The sequence below is a fragment of the Abramis brama genome (genome assembly GCF_963993115.1).
Source record: "Abramis brama genome assembly, chromosome: 16".
Lineage (NCBI taxonomy): Eukaryota > Metazoa > Chordata > Actinopteri > Cypriniformes > Leuciscidae > Abramis > Abramis brama.
The window spans coordinates 24,604,373-24,629,027 of NC_139978.1; the positions used below are offsets into that span (position 1 = coordinate 24,604,373).

At 39.7% G+C, this 24,655-nt stretch overlaps 1 protein-coding gene across 4 annotated transcripts in view; it reads left to right on the forward strand.

Moving 5' to 3' along the window:
- The first annotated feature begins 2,548 nt into the window (after window positions 1-2,548).
- iqsec2a (IQ motif and Sec7 domain ArfGEF 2a) overlaps window positions 2,549-24,655 on the forward strand; it is a 77,170-nt gene continuing 55,063 nt past the window's right edge. The window contains exons 1-3 of one of the 4 annotated variants that reach the window (XM_084087512.1): window positions 2,561-3,273; window positions 3,720-4,986; window positions 12,504-12,533. In XM_084087512.1, coding sequence (XP_083943638.1) covers window positions 4,445-4,986; window positions 12,504-12,533 — 572 coding nt within the window. In that variant the 5' untranslated portion in view covers window positions 2,561-3,273; window positions 3,720-4,444. Of the gene's footprint in view, window positions 4,987-12,503; window positions 12,534-24,655 lie in introns of all 4 variants that reach the window. The other 3 variants (XM_084087516.1, XM_084087511.1, XM_084087513.1) reach the window with 3 other exon arrangements.

Sequence of the window (24,655 nt, forward strand, 5' to 3'; positions counted from 1 at the left end):
GGACTTGAGATTAGCCCTGAAGAAAAAATCCTCATCCTCTCATCTCTTTTCATCCAGACTTTAATGACCGAAAATAAAATGTACATTTATAGTTTTGGCAGACACTACAGGGTGTCGGTGTCCGACTTTATTACAAACCAACTGTTGGTCCATGTCCAATCCTCCCTCCTGCCCTTTGTTTAATGGAGCACGGCTACTACTATCGAAGCGCTAATGTTACTGTCAGAACGAGACGACAATTGGACCAGACCACATGAAGCCACCACAGCTCTGTAAAGTCTGCAGAGCAAATATCAGATCAGCTGTAAAACCGATGTGACATGTTGATGAAGCTCCTTATATAACATGCTGCTTCTTGTGAATGAATAGTTAAAGAATAGGAAATGTTCCTAAAGCATTTAAGAGGGAATGGAAAGCTCAGTGTGAGAGAACAAACGCTGCGGTTGCCCTGTGGGGAGAGAGAGGAAGAGATGGGGAGGGCTGAAAACATGACAGTAGTTTTGAAGCTCAGATCTTCACAATGTTCTCCAGCTTTCTCTTAATGACTGGTGTCAGAGACATAAAAGAGCACAAGAGATGTAAGAGAATGGAACGGAATAACGAAAAAGAGGGAGACAGACAAACAGAGATTGGTTAGATTGAGAGAGAGAGACGGGATCGACACGTGGATGGATGGATGGATGGATGGATAAAGAGAGAGAGATGGATATGTAGACTGAAGGATAGTTAGACGACAGGTAGAGAAAGACAGATGGATGGGCAGACAGAGACAAATAGATAGAAAGACTGAAGTATAGACAGCTAGAGAAAGACACATGGGCAGACAAAGATGAACAGAGATGGATGACAAATGGACTGAAGGATAGAAAAAGAAATATAGAGAAAGGTGGATGGATGGACAGGCAGACAGAGATGAACAGAGGCAGATAGTAGGAAGAGAGAGAGATGGATGACAGATGGACTAAAGATAGACAGCTAGAGAAATACGGATGGATGGACAGACAGGCAGACATAGACGAACAGAGGCAGATAGATAGGTAGAAAGAGAGATATGGATGACAGATGGATTAAATGATGGACAGCTAGGGAAAAAGATGGATGGATGGACAGGCAGATAGATAGATAGATAGATAGATAGATAGATAGATAGATAGATAGATAGATAGATAGATAGATAGATAGATTTTACAATGAAGATGCAATAAAATACAGAGCATTATGCAGCTGAATAATTAAGGCTTCTGTGTGGGAGAGTAAGAAATTAAATGGATTTCTCTCCATCCCTCTTTTTTTTTCTCTGCAACTCTTTTCTCCTCCGCATGCACCTCTTACATAAACACAGTGGATATCAGTATGCTCTATAGGAGCAAAGCGTGCCCAATTCGCCCATGTAGAACGCAGACTCTCACACATTTCATGAACTTTAAGAAGAGCATATGCAGTGAGCTGATTAGCCATTGATGCAGAATGGCATAAAGATTCATCCTGGACCAGCAAAACCGTGTAAGCTAGATATCATTTTTGAGCATCATACTGTAGGTGATTCTCACTAGTTTTGTAGTGCATTGTGGGAATTTTCTCACTGGCGTGGCTTGGACAATGAAACATACCTTGAAATGACTGCCTCCCTTGATAGTACACTGACTACTGAGGGAGCTGATTGAGATGCTCTGTATAACACGGCTATAGCACAAGCTTATGCATGCGTGCTGCATCGTATCAGTAGATTCTATTGCAAAACTGTTGATTGAAGCATAATTCTACCCTGAATGTGGCATCACTGCATTCCTACTGCTGTTAAATAGATAAATTAAGCTCTAATGATAAAGTAAACCACAACATACTAGTGGTCTGTCCTTTCCTGCATGTGCTTAGCACATCCCTTTCACTCACACGCAGTTCAGCTGTGACTAAGGCACGGAGAGAGAGAAAGAGAGGGCAGGACGTGTGGGTGGAAGTAAGAAAAAAAAATGGATGGTTTTAATGTGGGTTGCTGAAAGGACTAGAGTGAGAGCACGAGAGTGATTCAGCACATGAAACGTCCTAAAACTGCTGTAAAAGCCAAAAGCTACTTGTCCGTGGTTTTTGCTGCAGTAGAAATTAAAATATTAAAGAAAATATTCATATTGGGCACTGACATCATTTTAAATTAAGCCAGGCAAAGCCTGGTTTTACATTAATGTCATACCTGTTGCTGGCTGAAATTTAAATTTGGGCAGCACTGAATGAATGAGAAACATTGTCCCCATGTGTAAATCTATGCTTGCTTTTTCTGCACCACACAGCCTTCGGATTGAGTAGTGAGGTGTATAGGAGAGAGAAGAGAGAGAGCGGGAGAGCAAGAGCGCGCGCGAGAAACTGCACTCATTTTGGCTCAGCTCAAGGAGCCACTCTCCCGTCGAACTAAATGTTACCGCGTTCCAAAATGGCCGACCACGGGGACACAGTTTCCCCGGCATGTTCCTCTAGCGTTACACGCTCGGACCAACGTCAGAGCCTCGATTGAAAAGAAAAATATATTCTCTCTGACTCACTCAAATGATTTTAACCCCTGCATCATCCGTTACCACGGCGAAAGGCGCTGAGCATCATCGACATGCTGCGAAACTAGCGATCGAGACACATGTGGACACTGCGGTGAAACCGAATGGCGGCGAGGGGCGGCAGGTGCAGGGCTGTTCAGGGAGCATCAGGAAGGAATGCACGTCTGTTCAACATGTGAGCAGTTAATTCATTAGCGAATATCCTTAGTCAGTGGCATCAATTAGGCTTGACATTATGTCACATTCAGGGAGACACAACCGTTTTTGATATTTAATTAGTTGTCATGCAACGCAGTCTCCATAAATTGACAGCTGTGCTCCATCAGCATGGGTGTTATTTAATGATCTCGCGCGCATTGGCTTGACACTGTGTGGACGAGCACGCGGACGCTTTATTGCGCGTATCAGCTCTTTCGGGACCTGAGCGCCTTTGCGCTGATCATACAAAGCGACATAAAACTCGACAGGCAGTGGACACCCTGCTGCAAGGATCGTATTTCTTCTCGATTTTGTTTCAGTTGATCGGGAGGACCGCGTTGCCACTTACAGCGACAAAATATCAATAAACATCTGCTCGGTTTAAATCATAACGTCGAATTTGGAGATTTAAACGACTTTGACATCATCGTTTTGGGACGCATTCTACATATCGCCTGATTATCGCGCATCTGTACGCGTTGGAGACGCGATGTCTTCAAGGACTGTCTGGGCAATAAGTGTGAAACCGCTCGTGAGTAAACGACAAATGCGTACATGAAACATTAATGATAGATGTGATTTACACTGAAAAGAGATTTAGGTTCAAGAATAATGGAATAAAGGTGCAAAGAAATAGTTTGTATTATGAAATAACGAAATATTTTGTTGAACTGACTTTGCAATGAGTTGAAATACATCATGCGTGGGAAATCCAGGTGATGTTTTTAAATGTATAATGATAAGCAATATTAATGGCTTGTATTATTGTAATGAGGGTGCAAAGAAGAGAGAAGGGGGAATTGGTTTGTTCTGAAAGACATGCGCACACCTCCCAGAAGCCAATTTAGTATTGCAGTGGATTTATCAGAAGAACTTTAGTCTCTCTCTCTCTCTCTCTCTCTCTCTCTCTCTTTCTCTTTCTCTTTCTCTTTCTCTTTCTGTCTCTACACCTTTCTATCTCGATCGCCTCTGGAATAGAATGACTCCTGACGAAAATGTCTCCCAAACACATCAGTCTGGAATATGAGTCATGAATACACAGCCAGAAAACAGCTGCAGTGCTTCAACTCCACATTTCAAAGAGAAACGGAAGAGGATGTGCATCAGAGAAATGGACGAAAAGGAAATCGGCTTTCCTTCCTGTTTAATGGATATTTGCTGACTTGGCTTTTTGCGGTGCATCCTTACCTTGGACTTGAGGTGCTGGGAATGTCCTGTGACTGCCGAATTAGTTTTTTTTCCTCTCTTTTTTCCTCATTTTTATTACCTGTTGAGAGTAAATCTAGTTGAATGACTGATGAAATTAATTTCCACAAACCGGCTTTGATCTCAATTCCATGATTCCTTGGTGGCAGTGGAAAAATGACACAGAAGAATAGCAATGCACACTTACACAAACGCATGCTCGCACCCATCGTAAACAAGTGAACAAATCCTCTCATTATCATCATCATCATCCCTTATATGTGAATACAAATTCTCAATATGGAATTCCCTAATCACTTTTCAGTACTGTGACTTCCGAAGCTCAATCTAACTTTGAGGGAATCTCAGATTAAAACCACTGACTATTTTACCCTGGTTACCCAACTCTAACTCCAACACATTTCCGTCTCTCCCCCCCACCCACTCCACGTGGGGGGGAGAGCCTCCACCTACAGGGTGATCCCAGAAGCTTGTCCCGGCAGACGGTGACTGTCAGCATGGATGCAGGCCAGGGCAGCCCGGAGAGCCCTAACAGGGCAGTGGAGTACCTGCTGGAGCTCAATAACATCATCGAGAGCCAACAGAAGCTTCTGGAAACTCAACGGCGGCGCATCGAGGAACTGGAAGTGCAGCTGGATCGACTCAGCCAGGAGAACAAAGACCTGAGGCTGGACCGACAACCCTGCCCACCCCCACCCCCACCTCCCATCCACCCTGTCCTGCCACCAAAGTCCCATGCTGCATCCTCCACTGCTGTGTACGCCAATCTGAGCCTCAACAGCGGGCCCATCCCAATACCCGTCCCGGCTCCGGCTCCGGCACCCCCGCCCCCACCTCCACCCGTGCCACCACGGGATCGCCGTGTCAATGTCAACACGCACACAAGGCTCGGCCAAAGCCTGTCAGCTGGACCCAATTCCACGGAGAGAGAAAGGGACCGAGACAGGGGACGAGAACGAGACGGCGCTGCTACCAGTTTGGGAAGCTCTCTGCAGCGAGACGGCGCTGCTACCAGTTTGGGAAGCTCTCTGCAGAGACAGTAAGTACAGGCCTGAGGGCTCTTTTACTGCATAGCTGAGGTTCTACTGTAGAGTACAGTCTCCACAGCCTCCATGCTGGCTGTTTGGAAAACTGTCAATCAAGAGAGCGTGTGTTTGCATGAAAAAAACGTTTAAGATGTTGGTTGTGCGAGTGTTAACTACTGTAAACTACAATTAATAGTAATCAATATATTTAAAGGAATAGTTCACTCAAAATTAAATAGATTCTGTCATTGTCAAGTTATCTAGCGCTTTATACAATACAGATTTTCAAAGCAGCATCACAGTAATAAACAGGAAAATAACTATCAATGATGCAAAGTTTATACAGATGAGTTCAAGTTCTACTGTAAAGTATATCTAAAAAGTAATTTTTTAGCTCAAGTCAGTTCAGGGTTGATTCGGTTCAGTTCAATAACTGTAAAGTTAATCAAGTATGAAACGAGTATGATATGGGTTTAATTTAGTTATAAGCAGCTCTACAGAAGACAATAGAGTAATTATTCAGCTCGAGTCAGTTCAGTGTTGATGCAATTCAGTACAATAACAGTCTCATCTCGAAATTGCAAAATTCATTAATAATGAAACAACTTTTATTCAGTTTTAAAGCAGCTTTACAGAAGATAACAGCCTCCTCATCCTCCTTTGGTTCTCATCCGACAGTGTCAGTGTAGTCAAACCGATAATATTACTAAATATCACACCCTCATGTCATTCCAAACCTGTAGAACTTTGTGTGACGCAAAGAATGATGTTTGAAAATGGACCCCATTGACTTTCAGTGTAGTTGAAACATTCTTCAAAATATCATCTTTTGTGTCATGCAGAAAAAAAAGGCAGTCATACAGGTTTGGAACATCATGAGTGTGTAAATGATGACTGAATTTTTGATTGAACTATCCTTTAAAGCAAGTACAGGGAAACTGCTGCGTGGACTGTAATATTTACTGACACTGGATGAAGATTTGAACTACACATGCATTTCCTGTAGATTACACTAGTAATGCTGGTGCAGAACTAAGAAAGCACCTTTCAGAGGGTATTTCTCCTGTTTGCACCCTGACTATCTTTCAAAAATGAAATTGAGTGCAACAGTCTGTCACAATAGAACTGTTTCCAGGCCATCGGACAGGCAGCTGGCTGTGCCATCGAGCCTGAACATTACATAAGCCAGCAGACTCTTATCTGGATAGACTTGTGCTGGGCCATTGGCAGAGTGACAGGCTAATGTCATGGGATCCTGAGATTGAATTAGCATTCTAAATCTGTCACAAATGTCATGACTTTTTTGATATGGAAACATATTGGACCTTGCCAGTTTGATTTCTGGAGAATAAGGAGGTTCCAGGAAGTTTAGCTGTATTTTACTGTAAACAAAGATTTTAGCAATTTAAAAAGTAATCTAAAATCATTTGCGAATGGTGCACAACCCTATTGGTTTGGGATGAAATGCACTTTTTGGCTATCCCTTTAAACTGATTTTGTTGCTATCTTAAAATACAGTTTTTAAAAAAGGTGTTGGATGGTCCCTGAACAGACTTCCACATTGAGCAAAGCTGTCAGTAGCCTGGAGACTGTCAATATCATTCCCAGCATTTGCTGTGTCAATAGACTCCATATAAATCCAGAGAGAGATGGTACAGAAGTGTAGTCGGCCACTCCTTGTGCTGCTGACAGTTGGGTTGTTTGTCTCCATCCCTGCATTGCTGAGGAATCGACCTCTCCATTGCACCTCTGATCACTGTAGTGTGCACTTGAGCCGGCCTCATCACAGCATGCGATGCATACAGATTCGTGCTTGAGAGTGTGCAGATTAACGTTAGTGGACTGGTTCAGTGTCGAGCACTGCAGTACAGCATCTCCTGTAGTTTTTTAAGGCTGGTGGCTGGTGTGGTGTGGAGATTCGTTTTGTATGTATGATCGGGCCACTGTGTAGGAGAGGTTGTGATTTAAAATTCAGATTGTGGATCAACTTGTGTGGGAGAGAGTAGCATAGAAAGAGAGCGAAATAGGCTACAGAATTCACTGCACCCTTTTTGTGTTGATCACTTTCAAGGTTTTGTTTCTCCAATATTCATACCTCTTATAGGCTATTTGTTTCTCTTGCCCTGATTCCAATGGAGAGAAACCTGAATGCCCTCTGATAAACTGAGTGCTTTCCTTATCATCTGAGACTTATTTCTTTCTTCCTTGAGGGCATATAGTGTACTTCATTTCTTCTTGCATAGTAATCATGATTAAACTGTAGTATTTGTTAGGGGTGGTGATTTCATACTGTACTAGTGACTCTAATCTTTTACTTATGTTCACCCAAAAAAAAATGTGTTCACCGATTTTAGTCACTATTTGGTGAGACTAAATCTGCGAGAACCTTCTATATGACAAACTGTAAATCCATGAATCTTTAGTATATTGTTTGCGATAAATAATAAATGCACTGTCTTCTTGTTTTAATAGAACGTTAACGTTATTTATAATTAATATTAGGAGTTTCACTAGCTGCGTTTACATGGACCCTAATAATCCGCTTGGAATCGGACAATAGTACAATAGTATAATACAATAGTAGTACAGTCGGAATAAAAAAAAGTCACATGTAACCATCAATGGAAATAAATTGGCCAAATCTGATTGAAATTGTATTTGGATTGTAGGGGGTGGTACACACCTTTTCTAATCAGTTTGATAGGATGTATAAACACTTGATCGCATTGAAACCGACACTGGAAAGCTCTGCATGCAATGGCGTAGAAATGGCGGAATGACGTATGACACAGAAGAAGCTGCAGGGCCGGCCTTGACCAATTTGCTGCCCTAGGCAAGATTTTACCTGGTGCCCCATGCATCGCAGCCCATTTCACCCCATCATTGTGTTCATGATTATTTAGCCTATATATATATATATATATATATATACACACACACACTGTAAATAAATATCATTACTAATTTTGGCAAATAAATTGTAAAAATGCCATATATACAGTACAGGCCAAAAGTTTGGAAACATTACTATTTTTAATGTTTTTGAAAGAAGTTTCTTCTGCTCATCAAGCCTGCATTTATTTGATCAAAAATACAGAAAAAATTATAATATTGTGATATATTATTACAATTTAAAATAATTGGTTTTCAATGTATTATACTTAAAATGATCATTTATTTCTGTGATCAAAGCTGAATTTTCAGCATCATTACTCCAGTTTATCTCATGATCCTTTAGAAATCATTCTAATATGATGATTCATTATGAGTGTTGGAAACAGTTCTGCCAGGCCCGTTTCTACGAGCTCTGTGTGTTAACAAAAGCAATGCTGTCTACATTGGATGCGGCGTCGCGCACGCTACACAACAAATTACCAACAACTGATCGCGCGCGCGCTCTGTTTCTGACGCACTTCAAGCACTCGCTGGGCGGGGGAAGATTGATGAGCCGTACTTTTTTTGCTTTATTTGGTAGTATTTCAAATTTATGGTTTTAAAATAGTATTATAAAAAAAGAAAAATGTAAAAATAAAAAAATCACTCGTTCACTCATTCTGGCGCCCCTATGGATGAGTGGCGCCCCTAGCATTTGCCTATTCCGCCTATGCCGCGGGCCGGCCCTGACAAGCTGTTGATAATTTTGAATATAGTGTCATAAGTGACTTGTGTCAGTCTAAAATTCTCCCTCCACTCATCATTATCTGTGAAGTGATACAGGACAGTCCTTGCTTCTGACTCCACAGACGCCTTGTCTTGGGTGCGGGAAGGGGCATTTTGACTGCTTAATAAATATAAGCTACACGTCACAAAGCTTCATGTGCTCGTCATCTCCTGATTATGACCAACACCTCGTCGCTCAGTTTGTTCACAATTACTTTTAGTTCATTCATGAGATTCTCTGAGTCTCATTCTGATTCAAACACTTGATCTTTGCTTGTGTTAAGTAAGTCTTTGAAGGCAGGAAAAAGCTTGTCTTGTGAAAAATATTAGATAAACACATTTAGAAACTATCAGCTCCCATAGTTTTTTTTAATTAAAAAAAATAAATGTGTCATCTCCTGTATCAGATGATTCGCATGATAAATGCATGAACCCACTAGCTGTCTCGTAAACAGCATCTGGTCGATGTGGCAATGTGTTTACTTTACACCTGAGTGGCTTTAGTGCTGCTAGCTTTTGCTTTGCATCATCTTTACCTGAAACAATGGGAAGTCACATGACATATGAGTGCAGATGGCTTGCTTTACTGATAGATTTTGCCGTTTTACAGACTTTTATGACAGTTAGCCATCATTTGACTGATTTTGAATGAACAGCACATATCCATCCATTTTTCTTTTACTTTATTGCCAAATTTCCCAATCTCTTGTTCACACCCTCACCAGCCCTCCCTTGGTGTTGAGCAGATGGCACACCAGCATGCCATTTTCTTTAGGGTCGCCTTTTCTCTTTTCACCCACAAGGGTCGTTTACAGCATCGTCTTTTCATGTGAGCTCTATTTCGGTTTATATCCGTGTTTCTTGTCCCTTTTTTTTCTCGCCCTTATCCCGTCAGCGGATCCAAATCACCCAACTTGGGTGATCACAATCTTTCTCTTTCTCTGGTGTAATGCTTTCGGCTAATGAACAAGTGTAACTACTGCTGTGGGTGAGCTGTTGAGGTGGGATTGTTTCTCAGAATAATTAGCATGGTCGGTGTTAATTACATTTGTCTATTGAAGGTGGCAATTACTGTCGTAGATGTGAGTCTTTGAGTAATGTTGGAGGACTGACTGATAGAGTTTATAAAATTATGATGTAATTGAATGTCTATGGAGAAGCTTTCGGGGCAGTCAAACCTGACACCTGCTGCTTTGTGGGATAGTTTTTTGATAGGAGTTTTTCTCCTAATCAAAGTAGTAATTCATTTTACTCTAATTTTATAGTTAGTGTAAATGGAGAGGGTGACGAAAAGCAGTGTTTTGTCAGTCCACCTAGTGGCATAACAGAAGATGTCATGTGACCTTTTTAATATTGTTAACCCAGAGTCATTCTTAAAGGGTTGGTTCTCCCAAAAATGAAAATTCCGTCATTAATTACTCGCCCTCATGTCGTTCTAAACCCGCAAGACCTTCGTTCATCTTCGGAACACAAATGAATATATATATTTTTTATGAAATCTTTCTGTCCCTCCATAGACTGCATCGTTATTACCACTTTCAAGGCCCAGAAAGGTAGTAAATACATTGTTAAAATAGTCCATGTGACTACAGTGGTTCAATCTTAATGTGACGAGAATATTTGTGTGTGCAAAACCCCTCCAAAAATAATGACTTTACACAACAATCTCTTCTCTTCCATGTCAGTCTGCTACGCTGTTCACGTAGTAGGCACAGTACAGCGCCTCCAGGTTTTACGTCAGAATGCCAGCTCATTATTGGGCAGCTTCTGCGTCCGCATCACACGCATGGCGCTCACGTGAACTGCGACAGCCAATAATGAGCCGTAGAACCTGGAAGTGCTGCGCTTTGTTTACTCTAAGCGTAGCAGACTGACATGGAAGAGAAATGATTGTTGAATAAAGTCGTTGTGCACAAAAATATTCTTGTCGCTTCATAATGTTAAGGTTGAACCACTGTAGTCAAATGGACTATAACCTTTCTGGGCCTTGAAAGTGGCAATAATGATGCAATCTATTCATACTTTGCAGTCACGTGACTACCATGGATACCTGGCGGGCAACAAACAGGTATTTTCAACGTAGAGTCCTGTAGTTCCAGGTCTTTCTAGTAGCTATCAAGTCTGTTAGTGAGCAGGCTGCATAACTATGGACTAGGATTAACTCCAAGGTAGCTAAATTGTGTAAAGCAGACCAGGTTTTTTAAGATAATCGAGCAGTAATAATTCCTCCGTAAATAATCTAGCTCTACTGTTCTCATCTCTGGTTCTCATTGAAAACCATAGATATCACAAACCTCAAAACAACCTATCACACACTTTTGTTGTTAGCAAAAGACGACAGCTGTTACTGTGCGTTCACACCGCCACCGGCGAGAGCGTCAAAGTGCCCGGAAGTCATTCATTTTCAATGAATTTTGCCGCTCTCGCCGGCGGCGGTGTGAACGTACAGTTAGCCTAGCTTAGACTCATAACACAAACAACTGACTCGCCGAACCAGCTGGTGGTGTTGATTGACGAAACTACAGGGTAACTTAAAGACACGATTAATTATCTCATCTTGCTTATCTCATCTGCGGTTAGTGTATCCAATCGCATAACAACTATCTGGCATGTCGTTTACACCTCAAAACACCAACTTTTGTATAGTAAAACTGGCGACATCCTGGCAAGATCCTTGATTAGTTTACTGGGTTTCGTTGCTGGAGAACGACGTTCTTGCCCGCCAGCCAGTACTTGTGACGTCACGTGCAAAGTATGAATGGGGGCTCAGAAAGCTCTCGGATTTCATCAAAAATATCTTGATTTGGGTTCTGAAGATGAACAAAGGTCTTACGGGTTTGGAACGACATGAGGGTGAGTAATGACAGAATTTACAGTTTTGAGTGAACTAACCCTTTAACATAAACACAGCACATTTGTAAGCCCTGCATCAGAGGTCCTCTGCTCCTGGAGACCCACTGTCCTGCAAAGTTTATTTCCAACTGCTTTAGCACACCTGCATGTGATTTTTACAGCAATCCTGGGAGCTTAATTAGCTACTTTATATGTGTTTGATTAAGGTTGGAGCTAAATTCCCTAACCAGGAGCAGGAAAGACCTCTGCCCTGCATAATTGTTCTAATTTGCATATTTATAAGGTTAAAAACTTGGTTTCTTTTTCTGTGGTTTTGTACTGGGTAGCTCTGATAACCTCTGATAACAGATCATTCTAAACTTTAATGTAGAAACATGCATTTTCTGATACTTTGAAACTATATGTATTGTAAAAATGCGTTATACAAATAAATGTGAAGTGAATTGAATTCACTCAGCCCACAGTGAAATCTCATTTGTTCAAAGTCCTGCTCCACATAACTGTAAACTTCAAATATGTTCTGATTGGCTGTGATTGTCACTGTAAACCTGTCCGTTTAGGACTCTGTTTAAGAGCCCAGGTAATGTGAGTTTTCTAGCCTTGGATTCCCATTGATAAAATGGGAAAGAAGTCCAGTGAAGATCAACATATGGTGATCGTTGATACAATAATGCATTGATATTATTTTCACAGCAAGTTTATTTATATATTTTGATTTTACCTTTTCACAAAACTGTTGATTCCCAGCCCTTCTTTCCATGATTGGTATGAATCTGTAAATGAGAAAGAACTGTAGTCAATCAGGATTTCAAGTGGATCTTTTGAGAAAATCATTGATATTTGTGATCATTCAAAATCATTTCCCTGCACAAGATCAATTCGCATTTGCTCCATTGTTGTGTATGTATTCCTTACTGTACGTGTTCAATAATATAACATTACTGACACTTCCACTTTCTTTGTTGTCTCCATGTTTGTCTGTCTCTGTCTCTCACTCTTTCTTCCACTGGATCCACAGGACAGAAGGAGACTCCTCCAACAAAGACAGGTCTGTGTTCACGCTTTCATTTAATCTCCATTTCTCCTCCTCCACAGTGCACTCTCTGACTCCTGTAGTAGCGCACGCTTCGTCAAGTGACAGAGGCCTGTTCTATCTAGGGCAGCCTGAATGCATGTGGGACATGCCATTGCTTCTAATGACTTATTGCTTCGCTCTATGAAAGAGCTCTTGCATCTGGAGCAGGTTTAGCAGAAGAACAGCACTATGAGCTAACTGAGAGATAAGTGTGAGAACATCAGAACAGAGGGATGAAAATCATTTGGAAATCGAGAATTATCGTCACTTGGCTGCAAGACTCCCTGTTAGCCGTTGCCGTAGTGACCAATATGCCCAGTGTGAGTATGTTAATGGGTATTGATATGCATGTCGTTTGCATTCGCCCATATAGTGAACGCGGACATGGGCGTCAGTGGTTAGTCAGTAATGAGTAATGTCCCAGCTGTGAGCGTGTGTTTTGCGTGTAGGAGTGTTAGTGGGTGCAGGGAAAAAGGTCAAATGGCAAGAATGTGCTGGATTGTGATATGTTGGGAATGTCTCCTCCTGTACAAAAAAGCTTATTTTGTGTGTTTTAATGCCTTGGTGTTGGTATCAGAATGAGCTGGGGGTTTTTTTTTTTTTTTTTGGAGTGTCTCTCGTGGCGTTGTTATGACGATTCCTCACCATGGGCACGAGCCGGGGATCTGAAGGATAAATGATTGGTTGTCATGGCAACACCTGTAGATGAACTGGGTTGCCGAAAAAAGTTGCTCGTGTAATACGTAACCGATGCTGTGCATTTTTAGTGTGCTTAGGAGTGTATATGCGTGTGGTTGTGCATGTATTTGTGTTCCCTACACACAGCAGAAGGACAGCGATGAACAGGGCTTGAGGACAAGGCCGCTGCTATGTCACGTTTCACTATAATTACTCTCCGGATGCTTTTGTCCTTGGTTCACGAGTCGCACCGTGTTATGGATGTGAATTTAATTGTTCCCGCATTGTTAAATCGCAGTAATACGTTCTTAATAAATGTGGCATCGTTTATGCATTGTGCTATGAATCATACTTGTTTTTGTTTGTCACTACAACACTAATGCAAGGTTGCAATAATTAATGAAATCGCTTTCATATTCCTGCTCAACCTGATTTCCTGAGCCGGCGGAGCGCGGGTTGGTCTCTGCTGGGCTAAGCGTGGAAATAACTGGCAGCAGAGGTTTGAGCTTCTCTTCCACCCCAGCAGCAATGCATCACTTCAGCCCCCTGCTTTCAACCACCAGCCCTAGAGCTCTGTGTGTTACGCTGCATTGGAACTGGACTTATGATGTAATACTTTTACACTTTCTTTAGTACAGAACGTGTGAACCAGTGTATTCCAGTAGTGTTATTTTAGTGTTATTTATATATGACTATTTTATTTATTATTTTAAATGTATTTTATTTATTTTATTTTTCGTTTCTATTTTAGTATTTTTATTTTATTTATTTTTCTTCAGTTAATTTTAGTCAATTTAATACGTCAACTTAGAGATGTTGCCTTGGCAACTAACTTAAAAAAATTATTTATATTTCATTTTATTTATTTCAGCTTTATTTATATTAACGAAAGCAAATTTGCAGAAAAAAAGGTTATAGTTACAAGTAACAACGCTATAATTATTCCAGTATAATGTGCGAATGTAACATGACTGTTGTTCAGTACCAAATTTATCATACAAAACTAATGTCCTTTAAAATACAAAAATCAATGTTATTCTTCTTGACCATCATGAACTGCCAAGGTCCAGCTATGTGCAAAACATAGCATAATAACAGGGTTCGTACAAGGTACTGTAATTTTTTTTAAATTCAAGTCCTGGAAAACCCTTGAAAACAGCCATATTGACGAAGAGGTACTTGAAAAGTGCTTTACTTATTTAAATACAATATATATGAAATTTCATTTTTTTTCGGAAAAACTGCAGCCCGTCTGATAAACCCCAATCAGACCTTTTCTCGGTACGAAGTACACCAACATTATAATATAAAATACTTTTCTTTTTTTTCTTTTTTTTTTAGCAAAAATAGCCATTATAAACTTTGTATTTAATATATATTATTAAATGCGTTGTAAGTTGTATTTTGGATACCACATATCTGTAATTTGAGTTTAAAAAATCCTAAACGTATTGTTTGATAAGTGGGATCTCTGATTGTAGTCCTTGAAAACCAAAAAAGTAGTGCTTAAAGTCCTTGAAAGTCCTGGAATTTCTTTTTACAGTATCTGTATGAACCCTGTAATAATAACATGACACATTCTTAATAGGAAATACAGCATAAGAATGATTCTTTGTTATTTGAGTTTTTTTTTTTTTTAACTTAGCATATTTTTATTTTTTGAGGATGATTGTATGGGAATGTAATGCAACTTGTCTATAATAGAATCTGCCTAATTTTGGCAGTTCCTGCTAAGCAGTGTTTTTTGTCTGCTAAGCATTTGTACACATCTATAGCATCTATTAAATTTTAAATGAGCTTTTATTTACATATTTTTCAGTTTAAGTTGTAATTTAGCTATGCGCTTTTGTCATTTTTATTAGTTTTTGTTTTTTTAAATATTTCTACATTTAGCTTTCTGTACTTTGCACAATTACATTTTTTACAATTTATTATTTGCGTTGTTGTTTTTTCCCTCTGCTTTCCCTGGGGGGAAAAAACTGAATGTTATATTAGATAAGCAAACATATTAAATAAATGAAAAGGGTGCGAGAGATGCTGTTATTCCGTTGAAATCTCTGGAGCTTTCTTTAAACGCAAACTATGTGCTGCCCTTCAGTATGTACTGTATCTTTTAAGTTTAGTTTGAACATCTCTGAGGGGTAGAATTATATTGCAGCTCTTTCATTAGTAAATCACTTTCAGGGATGGCTTTATTTTTCTGTGAACAGTTGTATAGCAGATTTGCCTATATTTATGGAGTGACAGAATTTTTGCACGTTAGAATGGTACTTGGTTGGGACCGAATGTCAGCTTGTGCATTTTTGTATGTTTAGCGCTTGAGGTTTATTGTGTGTGCAAAATTAACTATGAAACATTCAGCAGAACGCAGGGCCGTCTCAGGGAGGGACAGCCGGGAATATTTACCTGTGACCTGTGGCGAGGGCAGACCATATTTGTGTATGCTGCAATGTTTAATTTTGTCATAGTTTCCTTGAATCCAAACAATGACCCAAAAGACCTGCCATTGTGTGAGTTGATTTTTAACTTTACGTCTGTTAGGATGGGTGCAGAATTTTTTGGGTTCCTGGATCCGTCAACATGCACAACAAACAGTCTTTTACACAAGTTTATATTTTCACGTTAATAGTCTATATTAAACTTAATGTCCAAATCAGTTCAAAATTAACACGCAAATTAAACGGAAAATAAAACAAGATAATTGACCGAAACCAAACATGCATTCAGCCTCCAGCTGAAAAGATATTCATGCAACCATGAATTTAATATGCACTTTCATTGCCTTCAGCCTCTGAGCACACTATCAGGTCGATTACACTTGACTGACAGACATATTTCCCATCAGAATACTGAATGACTTGAAGAAATCAACAGAAATGCAACATCAGGAAATGAAGATGGATGCTTTTTGTTCATGACTAAACTATGCAGAGTGAAACTGACAGCCCACCTGAATAGTTATGACAAATTCCACCAGCTCAAACGGAGTGTCTCGGTGATAAAGGAAGTGTGCGCGCCAGTGAAATCGAATTGACAGGGCTATGCGGGCATGGTGGGGACATCTGCCCTGACCTCAGCTAATGTGATAGCCCTCAGCTTTAACACAGTGAGTTCACAGTCAATAGACCTTAGTCATGTTTAATTTTACACACAAGAAAACGAGGCTCTGAGGGAAAAACTGAAGAACAGCCTCCTACTGTTCCCTGTCCCAAATCACTTTCATTGTATGGAAAAGAGCACCTTGACCATTTTGTAAAATGTCTTCTTTAATGTTCAACAGAAGAAAGTAAGTCTTAAAGGTCTGGAATGACAGGAGCGTGAACAAATGATGGCAATTTTCATTTTTGTGTTAAACATCCGCACACGATCCTAATCAATTCATTAAAGAGATGTATCTACTCTTAACCCTTAAAGAGATTTATCTACCCTTAACTTTAAGTACGTACTTGTATAATCACAGCAGGACAGAGTATTTGGCCGCAGCTAGTTTGTTCAAGCAGGGCACAAAGTCACAGAAGTGCTCTTTTGTTCTTTTTTTTTTTTTTTCTCCCTTGTGGGCTTCAGTAGAAGTGTTGCTGGGGGAATGAGGTGTGTTATCACAAATGTGTTTGTGTAAAGAACTGTGTGGGCGACAGAGAGAGAGAGAGGGAGAGACAAAAATAGAGAAGGAGAGAAATGCATAAAGAAGAACAGAGGTACTAATTGAAAGAAGGAAGGAGTGAGAGGAGGAGTAATGTGTAAAAAGAGAGGACAGTGCAGCTGACAGGCTAATAAAACATGCAGGGAATTACAAAGGAAATGAGCCTTCTCTGCTCACACATACACACTCCCACATCCTATCAAACACACAAAAACATCAACACAAAACCGCTCCATTATTTGCGTCAAGGGATGTCAAAAGTCTGTCAAAGGATGTCAAAAATGTTAAATTTTTACATTTTTGTTGTTGTTTTGGCAGTGCATGTGAATGATGCACTTTTTGGTCCAAATGGCAGTCTTTTTTTCTTTTTCTTTTTTTTTTTAAGAAATGGATGTCAGAATATCGAATTTGTGCATTTGAGGGTAAACGTGGTCTACAAGTCTACAAGTCCTGCTGCCATTTGTTTTTAAACATACAACAATATAGACAAGAAAAAGAGAGAACCCCTCACTGTACTTTACAATTTTTAGAATTATTTGGAACATTGTCAATAATGCTTAATTATTTGGAAGAAACAGTTACTCATTTAATATACAACATTGTTTTTTGGTTTTTTTAAGAAGTCTCATGCTTTATTTGATGATAAATACAGTAAAAACTGTAATGTTGTGAATTTTTTTTTTCAATTTAAAATAACATTTTAATATCTATTTTGGAATGTAATTTATTCCTTTGGAAAAGCTGAATTTTCAGTATCATTACTGCAGTCTTCAGTCACATGATCCTTCAGAAATCATTCTAATATGCTGATTTTGGTGGTCAAGAAACATTTATTATTATCATCATTGTTAAAAACTGTTGTAAAAAATTGTAAAAAAAACTGTGCTGCTTAATATTTTTGTGGAAACCATGATACATTTTTTTCCCCAGTATTATTTAGAAAGAAAGTTTAAAATAACTTGAATAACAATTCTTTAGAAATAGAATGTTTAAAATAACATAACATAATGGCATTTATTTGAAAGTAAAGACATTTATATTTATATTATATTTGTGATCCAAGCTACATGAGTAACCTGAGACGTTTTTTGCTGTGGTATTGAAATTAATATCGTAACATCATGATATTGGTATCGGCCACTGAAATATTGGTATCATGACAGCCCTTGTGGCATCAGAACCTTGTTTTTACTGATCAATGAAACATTTGCATTGTCTTGTTGAATCTTTAATTTTTTTATTGTTCATTGTCTTGTCAATCCATGTGATTTGACAGCAGCACTGCCTGAAAGCAGTGTGTGATATCCTCCTCTGTCTATTAGGGGCCGCACCATGTTTCCCTCGACTTGCATCAGCCCTTCCAGATGAGTCCAGAGAGACTCGCAGAGCAGCAGAAGATGGTTATACAGGGTTTGGCTCTTGAGGTGCTTGTTCACCAGGAGAGACGTGATGAGGCATTCTCTCTCTCGTTTGCGTTGGGATGGTGCATGTCAGCTGGTTTTAAGGTGACCACATGGGCGTGATGAGGACGGACACATGGGGACAGACTGCTTTTTTTCTTTTTTGTTGCTGGGCAGCAAAATTGAGTTTTTCAAGTGTGTGTGTGTGTGTGTGTGTGTGTGTGTGTGTGTGTGTGTGTGTGTGTGTGTGTGTGTGTGTGTGTGTGTGTGTGTGTGTGTGTGTGTGTGTGTGTGTGTGTGTGTGTGTGTGTGTGTGTGTGTGTGTGTGTGTGTGTGTGTGTGTGTGTGTGTGTGTGTGTGTGTGTGTGTGTGTGTGTGTGTGTGTGTGTGTGTGTGTGTGTGTGTGTGTGTGTGTGTGTGTGTGTGTGTGTGTGTGTGAAAGAGCAGTTGAGTAAAGGGCTTGTTAGAGGTTGTGTACCAATACAGTCCTTCCCTAGAGGATTTGGCGCTGTGTGTGCGCGCACATTTCCAACAGCTGTCCCAGCTGCGTTCTTACCAGAACATTGCAACTGTGCTGCTTACAAATTCTTCCTGATGAAGGAAACCACTAACACAGAACTGATGGAAAAAGGAAATGTCGTATTAAACAATGATTGAAGCGGATGGAATATATGACCTTATCTCTTTTTTGAATGGCACAAACAAAAAAAGTGTAATGTACAGTAATTTTGAGGAGATTTATTCTGGCAATGGATTCCCGTGTTACGTTTTGTTCATTCTTGCCCCTCAAAAAAAAAAAGTTTGTTTTGTTGTTAAAATACTCTTACACTACTTCATGTGCATTTATATCTGGATTTCTTAAGTTAAAGTGCCCCTATTATGCTATTTTAAAGTTTCCTAATGTTGTTTTGGAGTCTCCTACAACAGGTTTACATGCATCAAAGGTCAAAAAACTGTTTAATTTCATCATAATATACATTTGCACACCACCACATTTTCAATAATTCTCAAACAACTCGTGAGATGATATGAATCAATCTCTCTAAATCCCGCCTTTCCGCAAGCCACTCTACTCTGGTTGGCCAGACAGCTCAGTCTGTTGTGATTGGTTTACTGTGTACAGCGTGCGCGCGTCGAAATCAAAAACGTCCATTGCCATAAAAACGTCAGGTCTGCGTGTCCTGAGGCTTCCTACACCGTAAACTAAACACAGTAATGAACAATTCCGTTGATTTTACCATATCAATCCGAGCGCAAGTCCGATGATGGAACATTGGAAGAACTAGTTATTGAACCCAAACCTCCATCGCAAGGACGACTCGAGCAGGAAGTTTCTCAGTGATGCACTACTCAGTTTGAGGTACATTATGAGATGTTGCAACTGTAATTCCTCACCATCAGCATGAACAAGTGCATGTCCATCAACAAACCGATTATTTTACTTGTAATAATTTATTTACCGAGTATTTTTCTAATATATTGCAGTGAACACGTGGAAACTGTATCAATAACAGTGCATGTATGCAATGTATACGTTAGCCGAGGTCTAGCGTGAATGACTGATGTAACCTAAACGTTGGTAAAATAAATCTTGCTCAATGCGTAATCTTTCCTCAAAGTAATGAGAACGACAGACAATCTGCATTAATAGACACAGTTTTAGGTAATAGTGGCCCACAACTGATTAGCAGAAATATTTCAGTAAGACAGTAATAACGTGAGTTAGCCAGTTAGCAGAGACCTACACAATATAAAACTCAAAACTAAGTATTCTGAACACCATCTTTCAAGAGCAAGCGGTTTGCGAATCCTGCATTGAACTCCGAGATTTGAGAAGCAGTCGTCAGTGAAATAAAGGGAACACCGCAAAAGTTTACCGATATCATGGTGAAGATGAATTTTAACCACTGATTCTTCACATGCTCGTCCTTGGGCAGTGAAAAAAAAAAAACTGGCTTTACCTTCACATTGTAGAGCACAGCTTCTCCTCAACATGATGCTATCCAGTATCCACAGGAATCAGCTGTTGGTTTGAGGTTCAAGTTTTCCCTGGTGTCTGCGCGCGCAATAAGTGGGTGGGCAATAAAATATTTAAATATTAAATCATTTTGTTTTAGAATCCTAAACCGCACACAGTAACAGGCTCAGCCAATGGAGTGAGTTTGGGGCAGGGCTGTTTGGGCGACCAGTGGGAGTGTTCGGGAGACCTGTTTGAAAACAATCAATATCTTTTGTTTTTACGTTTGGTGAAACTAGAAAGTTGCACACTTCAGTTTTGCTTTTAGCACCTTTAAAAAGTGTTGTTGCATATACTATAGCATAAAGGTTTCTCAGAGGTCCCTGTTCACACCCACAGATTCATCCCTGGCCTTTTTACGCCAGTACATGCTGAGGACTCATGCCACCTGCCTACACAATTCTGCATCCTTTGTTTCAGACCACAATATCTATCCATCTCTCTCCTTCTTTCCTTCCTTCCTTCCTTCCTTCCTTCCTTCCTTCTTCCCTTATTCATACCAGTCCATTAATTCCCTCTTTGTTTTCTCGTCTGTGTCTGTCACTGTGTTCTGTGTTTGCTCGAGCTTTAGGTGGTGTTGTGCTGTATTTTTTTTTCTTGACGTTTAATGCTAGCCTGACAGACTCCCTGCTGTGCATCAAGACTGGAGACAAAATTAACTTTCAGTTGATCATGAAATACCTGAGATGGTTTAGTATGAAAGTGCCAAAAAAAAGTGAATAATTACATTTTAAATTTCAAGTATTCAAGTATATTATTAAGTATTCAGTTGGTAGTTCGTTTCATTAGTTGCTCAGAAACTAGCTCATTTTGGATGTAAAATCAACAAATCAAATTTGAAAGTATATGCAAGTACAAATCTTTGTAAATGTCTCTGGTCTTATTGGGCATGATTCATCAGTGCAAAAAAAAAAAAAAAATCATAAAAACATAACTTTCTATGCCTAAAATCATTTTTTTGTTCTTGTGATCTTGCCTGGACACGGTAAAAGTTATGTTAACCAATAATATCATAAGCCTCCCATGTCAGTATGGAATGATCATAGTCCTGCCATACATTATTACCCATTATGCTCTGTTTAGATTGGAAATGCATTACATAATGCATCACATCATGGAAGTTGTGAATGTTGTTTTATATTCGCTTGTTATTAAAGCATGTGGTTCGTTGACACACGGTGTACTACAGATGATTCATTTGAACAGATAAATTCATTCCATTTGTCATTTTTGGCATGACCGAACTCATTGTGGAATAAAGACTCACGGATATTGATTTTCATACTGAACATCAGACACTATTCACCACTCATGTTTATTAAGCAAACCTGCTTTACTCTTGCTCTGACAGAATCTTGTTTTCAGTATTTTTAGATGCTCAAGAAAAGTCTTGGTTTAGTTGAGAGATTTCATAAAGCTGCAAGGCTAATTTCTCTGTAAGAGCTAAATCCTTTCAATTGATCTTAATTTAAGCACATTCTCATCCTTATTATAGGACAAATTAATTAATGCATATCTGTATGTAACTTTTTAAAAGGATTTTTTTTTTTTTGCTTAACATGGGTTTGTTGAATGATAAATTATAGAAACGATTAAAACAAGATAAAATAAGTCTTCAGTGGATTGCTTTTGTCTAGTGTGGCTTACACAGTTCTCGGTCAAGCTGCGGTGTAGTGGAGAACAAGTCTGCCCTTCACCTCGGATGTGTCTCAGTCCTCTCAGTAGTTCACTAATAAGTCTACTGCTTTGGGAGTTGGGTTGACAAAATTGTTTCATTGCATTCAGACAATAAGTTCTTTCCAGAAAGCACTACAAACTTAACTGGTTCATCACCAAAGGGTGGATGTACTGTGATTTTTAAAATTTATTTTATGTAATGTCCGGATGCCATTCATGTATGTCAATGTACCCTTTTTTTTCTTAGAAAATGCAAGGGAATATTTCCAAATGGCACTGTATTTTTAACAGCTACAGTGAAGATACACAATGCCATTTTGCGACGTTGTCAGTAAATTAAATTAACAACCTCACAAGGTGATCGTGTCATCAGTGTCCCAATGTTTAGTGGACCCTTGTTAGTGGCCAAATGTGTGATCTCGATATACTGATTCACTGCATAGGGAACAAGGGAGCGGATTGAGACACAGCCCTGGTCGGTACGCTGTAATATTCCTCTATACAGGTAATTTGACATAACTCTACATAAACCATCTTAATCTTCATTAAATGCTCTGCCTGACTGCACCTAACTCTCCACAGCTCGATAAAAGTCAGCATAACGCTTCATAACTCTGCATAACGCTGCCTAACCATGCCTGTACTGCTGCTGCTAAAGTGTTTGTAATGTATGCATGTGGCTGTCTTTGTTGTCTGTTATCTTTTGTTTCTTTCTTGACTTTATTTTTTCTCTCTCTTTCTTTCTTTCTCTCTCTCTTTCTTCCTGTGCCTATCTCTATCTTCCTCTCTCTCTCTCTCTCTCTCTCGCTCTCTCTCTCTCCCCCCTCCTCCTCTCTTTCTTTCTCTCTGTCAGGTCACCACCCTATTCCACCTGTAGTACTTCTTCTACTCGTACCAATTCTTCCACCTCCTCTACTGCTACTCCAGCTTCTACCTCTGTCCACACCAGTCTGACCGCAAACAGCCACTCCACCCACCACCAGTACTGCTGCCCCGCGCGGCTCCTTCTGCCCAAGCCGCCCTGCGCCCTCCCCCCTGCCCGGCACCCGGAGCAGGCAAGGTAAGGGCCTGAGCCCACACTTCCCCTCTCGATAACCCGCTCACCCGATCCTTCACAACCTCAGTGTCTCCCATCATCCACGTCCAAATGCTCACCTTTCATCTCCCACCTCTCCAGAAAGGAACAGGAGAGCCGTTCTCTCAAAACTGACTACCCATAATTCCTTCATCCCAACTGAATAATGCGTTTGCCTCCAAAAGCAAGAGAAATAATGGCTTTTTGGAGATGAAATGACCTTGCAAGTAATCTAGCGAGATCCGAACCCCTGTGGGCCACTTCAATTTCAGTCTCTTTGGTCTTTTATTTACAATTATTTGAAATGAAAATGTGCTTTGTTATAAATGTAATTTAAATTTCTTAATTATGTAAATATGTGCTTCTAAATAGATTAACAATATTAACGACACTTCCCCTGTCTACCTTTGTTTGCCCCTAAACTCACACATTGGTTATGTCGACTCGCTTAAGCAAATGCAGTTTTGTGCCACTAACAGCACAGAAATTACATGCTGTCCTTCTGATTTTGCATTAGTGCCCCTTCACGCACATACACATCTCTGAATAAGACATCTATTCAGTCTCCTTGGTCCACACTCAGGGCACAAAATGACACATCCTCATGCATAATCCTCCACACACACCAACGTACACACTCAACCTCACATGCTCGTTCAGATGTAGTTCCGCCCCTTTATTAAACATGAATCACATAGAGGCGGAGACAAAAGCGCATGCAGAACCCCCCCACCCCCACCCCTCTGCCTACACACACCCACCCAATACCCCTCACACTCTGTCACTGTGATTCTCAGTCTCTTTCCTCCTCCATCAAATCCGTCATTTCTCCCATGATTCCATGTTGCATGTATATGTGCATATTGCTATACTTAACTTTGTTTTTGTTTTTAAGAGATAAGATGTTTTAAAGTATTGTGATACCTAGAAAAATAGTTTGAACTGTAATGCTATTATTATTTTCAAATACATTTTTTCACAGTAGTGCATCTTGAATATATAAGAGATTATACGTATATTAGTTAAACTGGTGATTCTTTAGTCGGTAGGGTTTTGTTGGCAGAACTGTGGTGGCTGAATTCAGCTTGTACTACAATTCTGCCCCCTGCTGGAAAGGACTAAGACATACAAAATAGAGTGAAAATTGAGGTTTGAATCCCTGCAAACAAGACGATTCCTGAATCAGAGGTGCTGGAACTGAATTTTAGTCAAACCTCGTTAGTGAATACTAAATATTTTAGTGATTTTAGCAGATGATACTTTTGTTTTTATTTAAAGAAATTCCTAATCAGTGTACTAAAAGTGTATTTCTAATCATGTCAACATTATTTTAAATTTTGAAATCTTGGAATGAGCTCTGTTTCATACTTGATTTCCAGAATAATTATTAGTTATTTTGACATGGAGTGCTGCAGGGATGACGGATATTTGGGATATTCCCATGTTCCCTCGACAGAAAGCCAAAAGTATTTTCCCATTGGCTTTTGGATTATTGCAGAAAAAAGCTCTGTGAGCAACAAGAGTTTATGATACTTGCATGTTTTGAATTTTGAAGCCAGAGTACAATTGCCAGAATAAAAATCTAAAGTTAGTCTATAAAGGAAATAT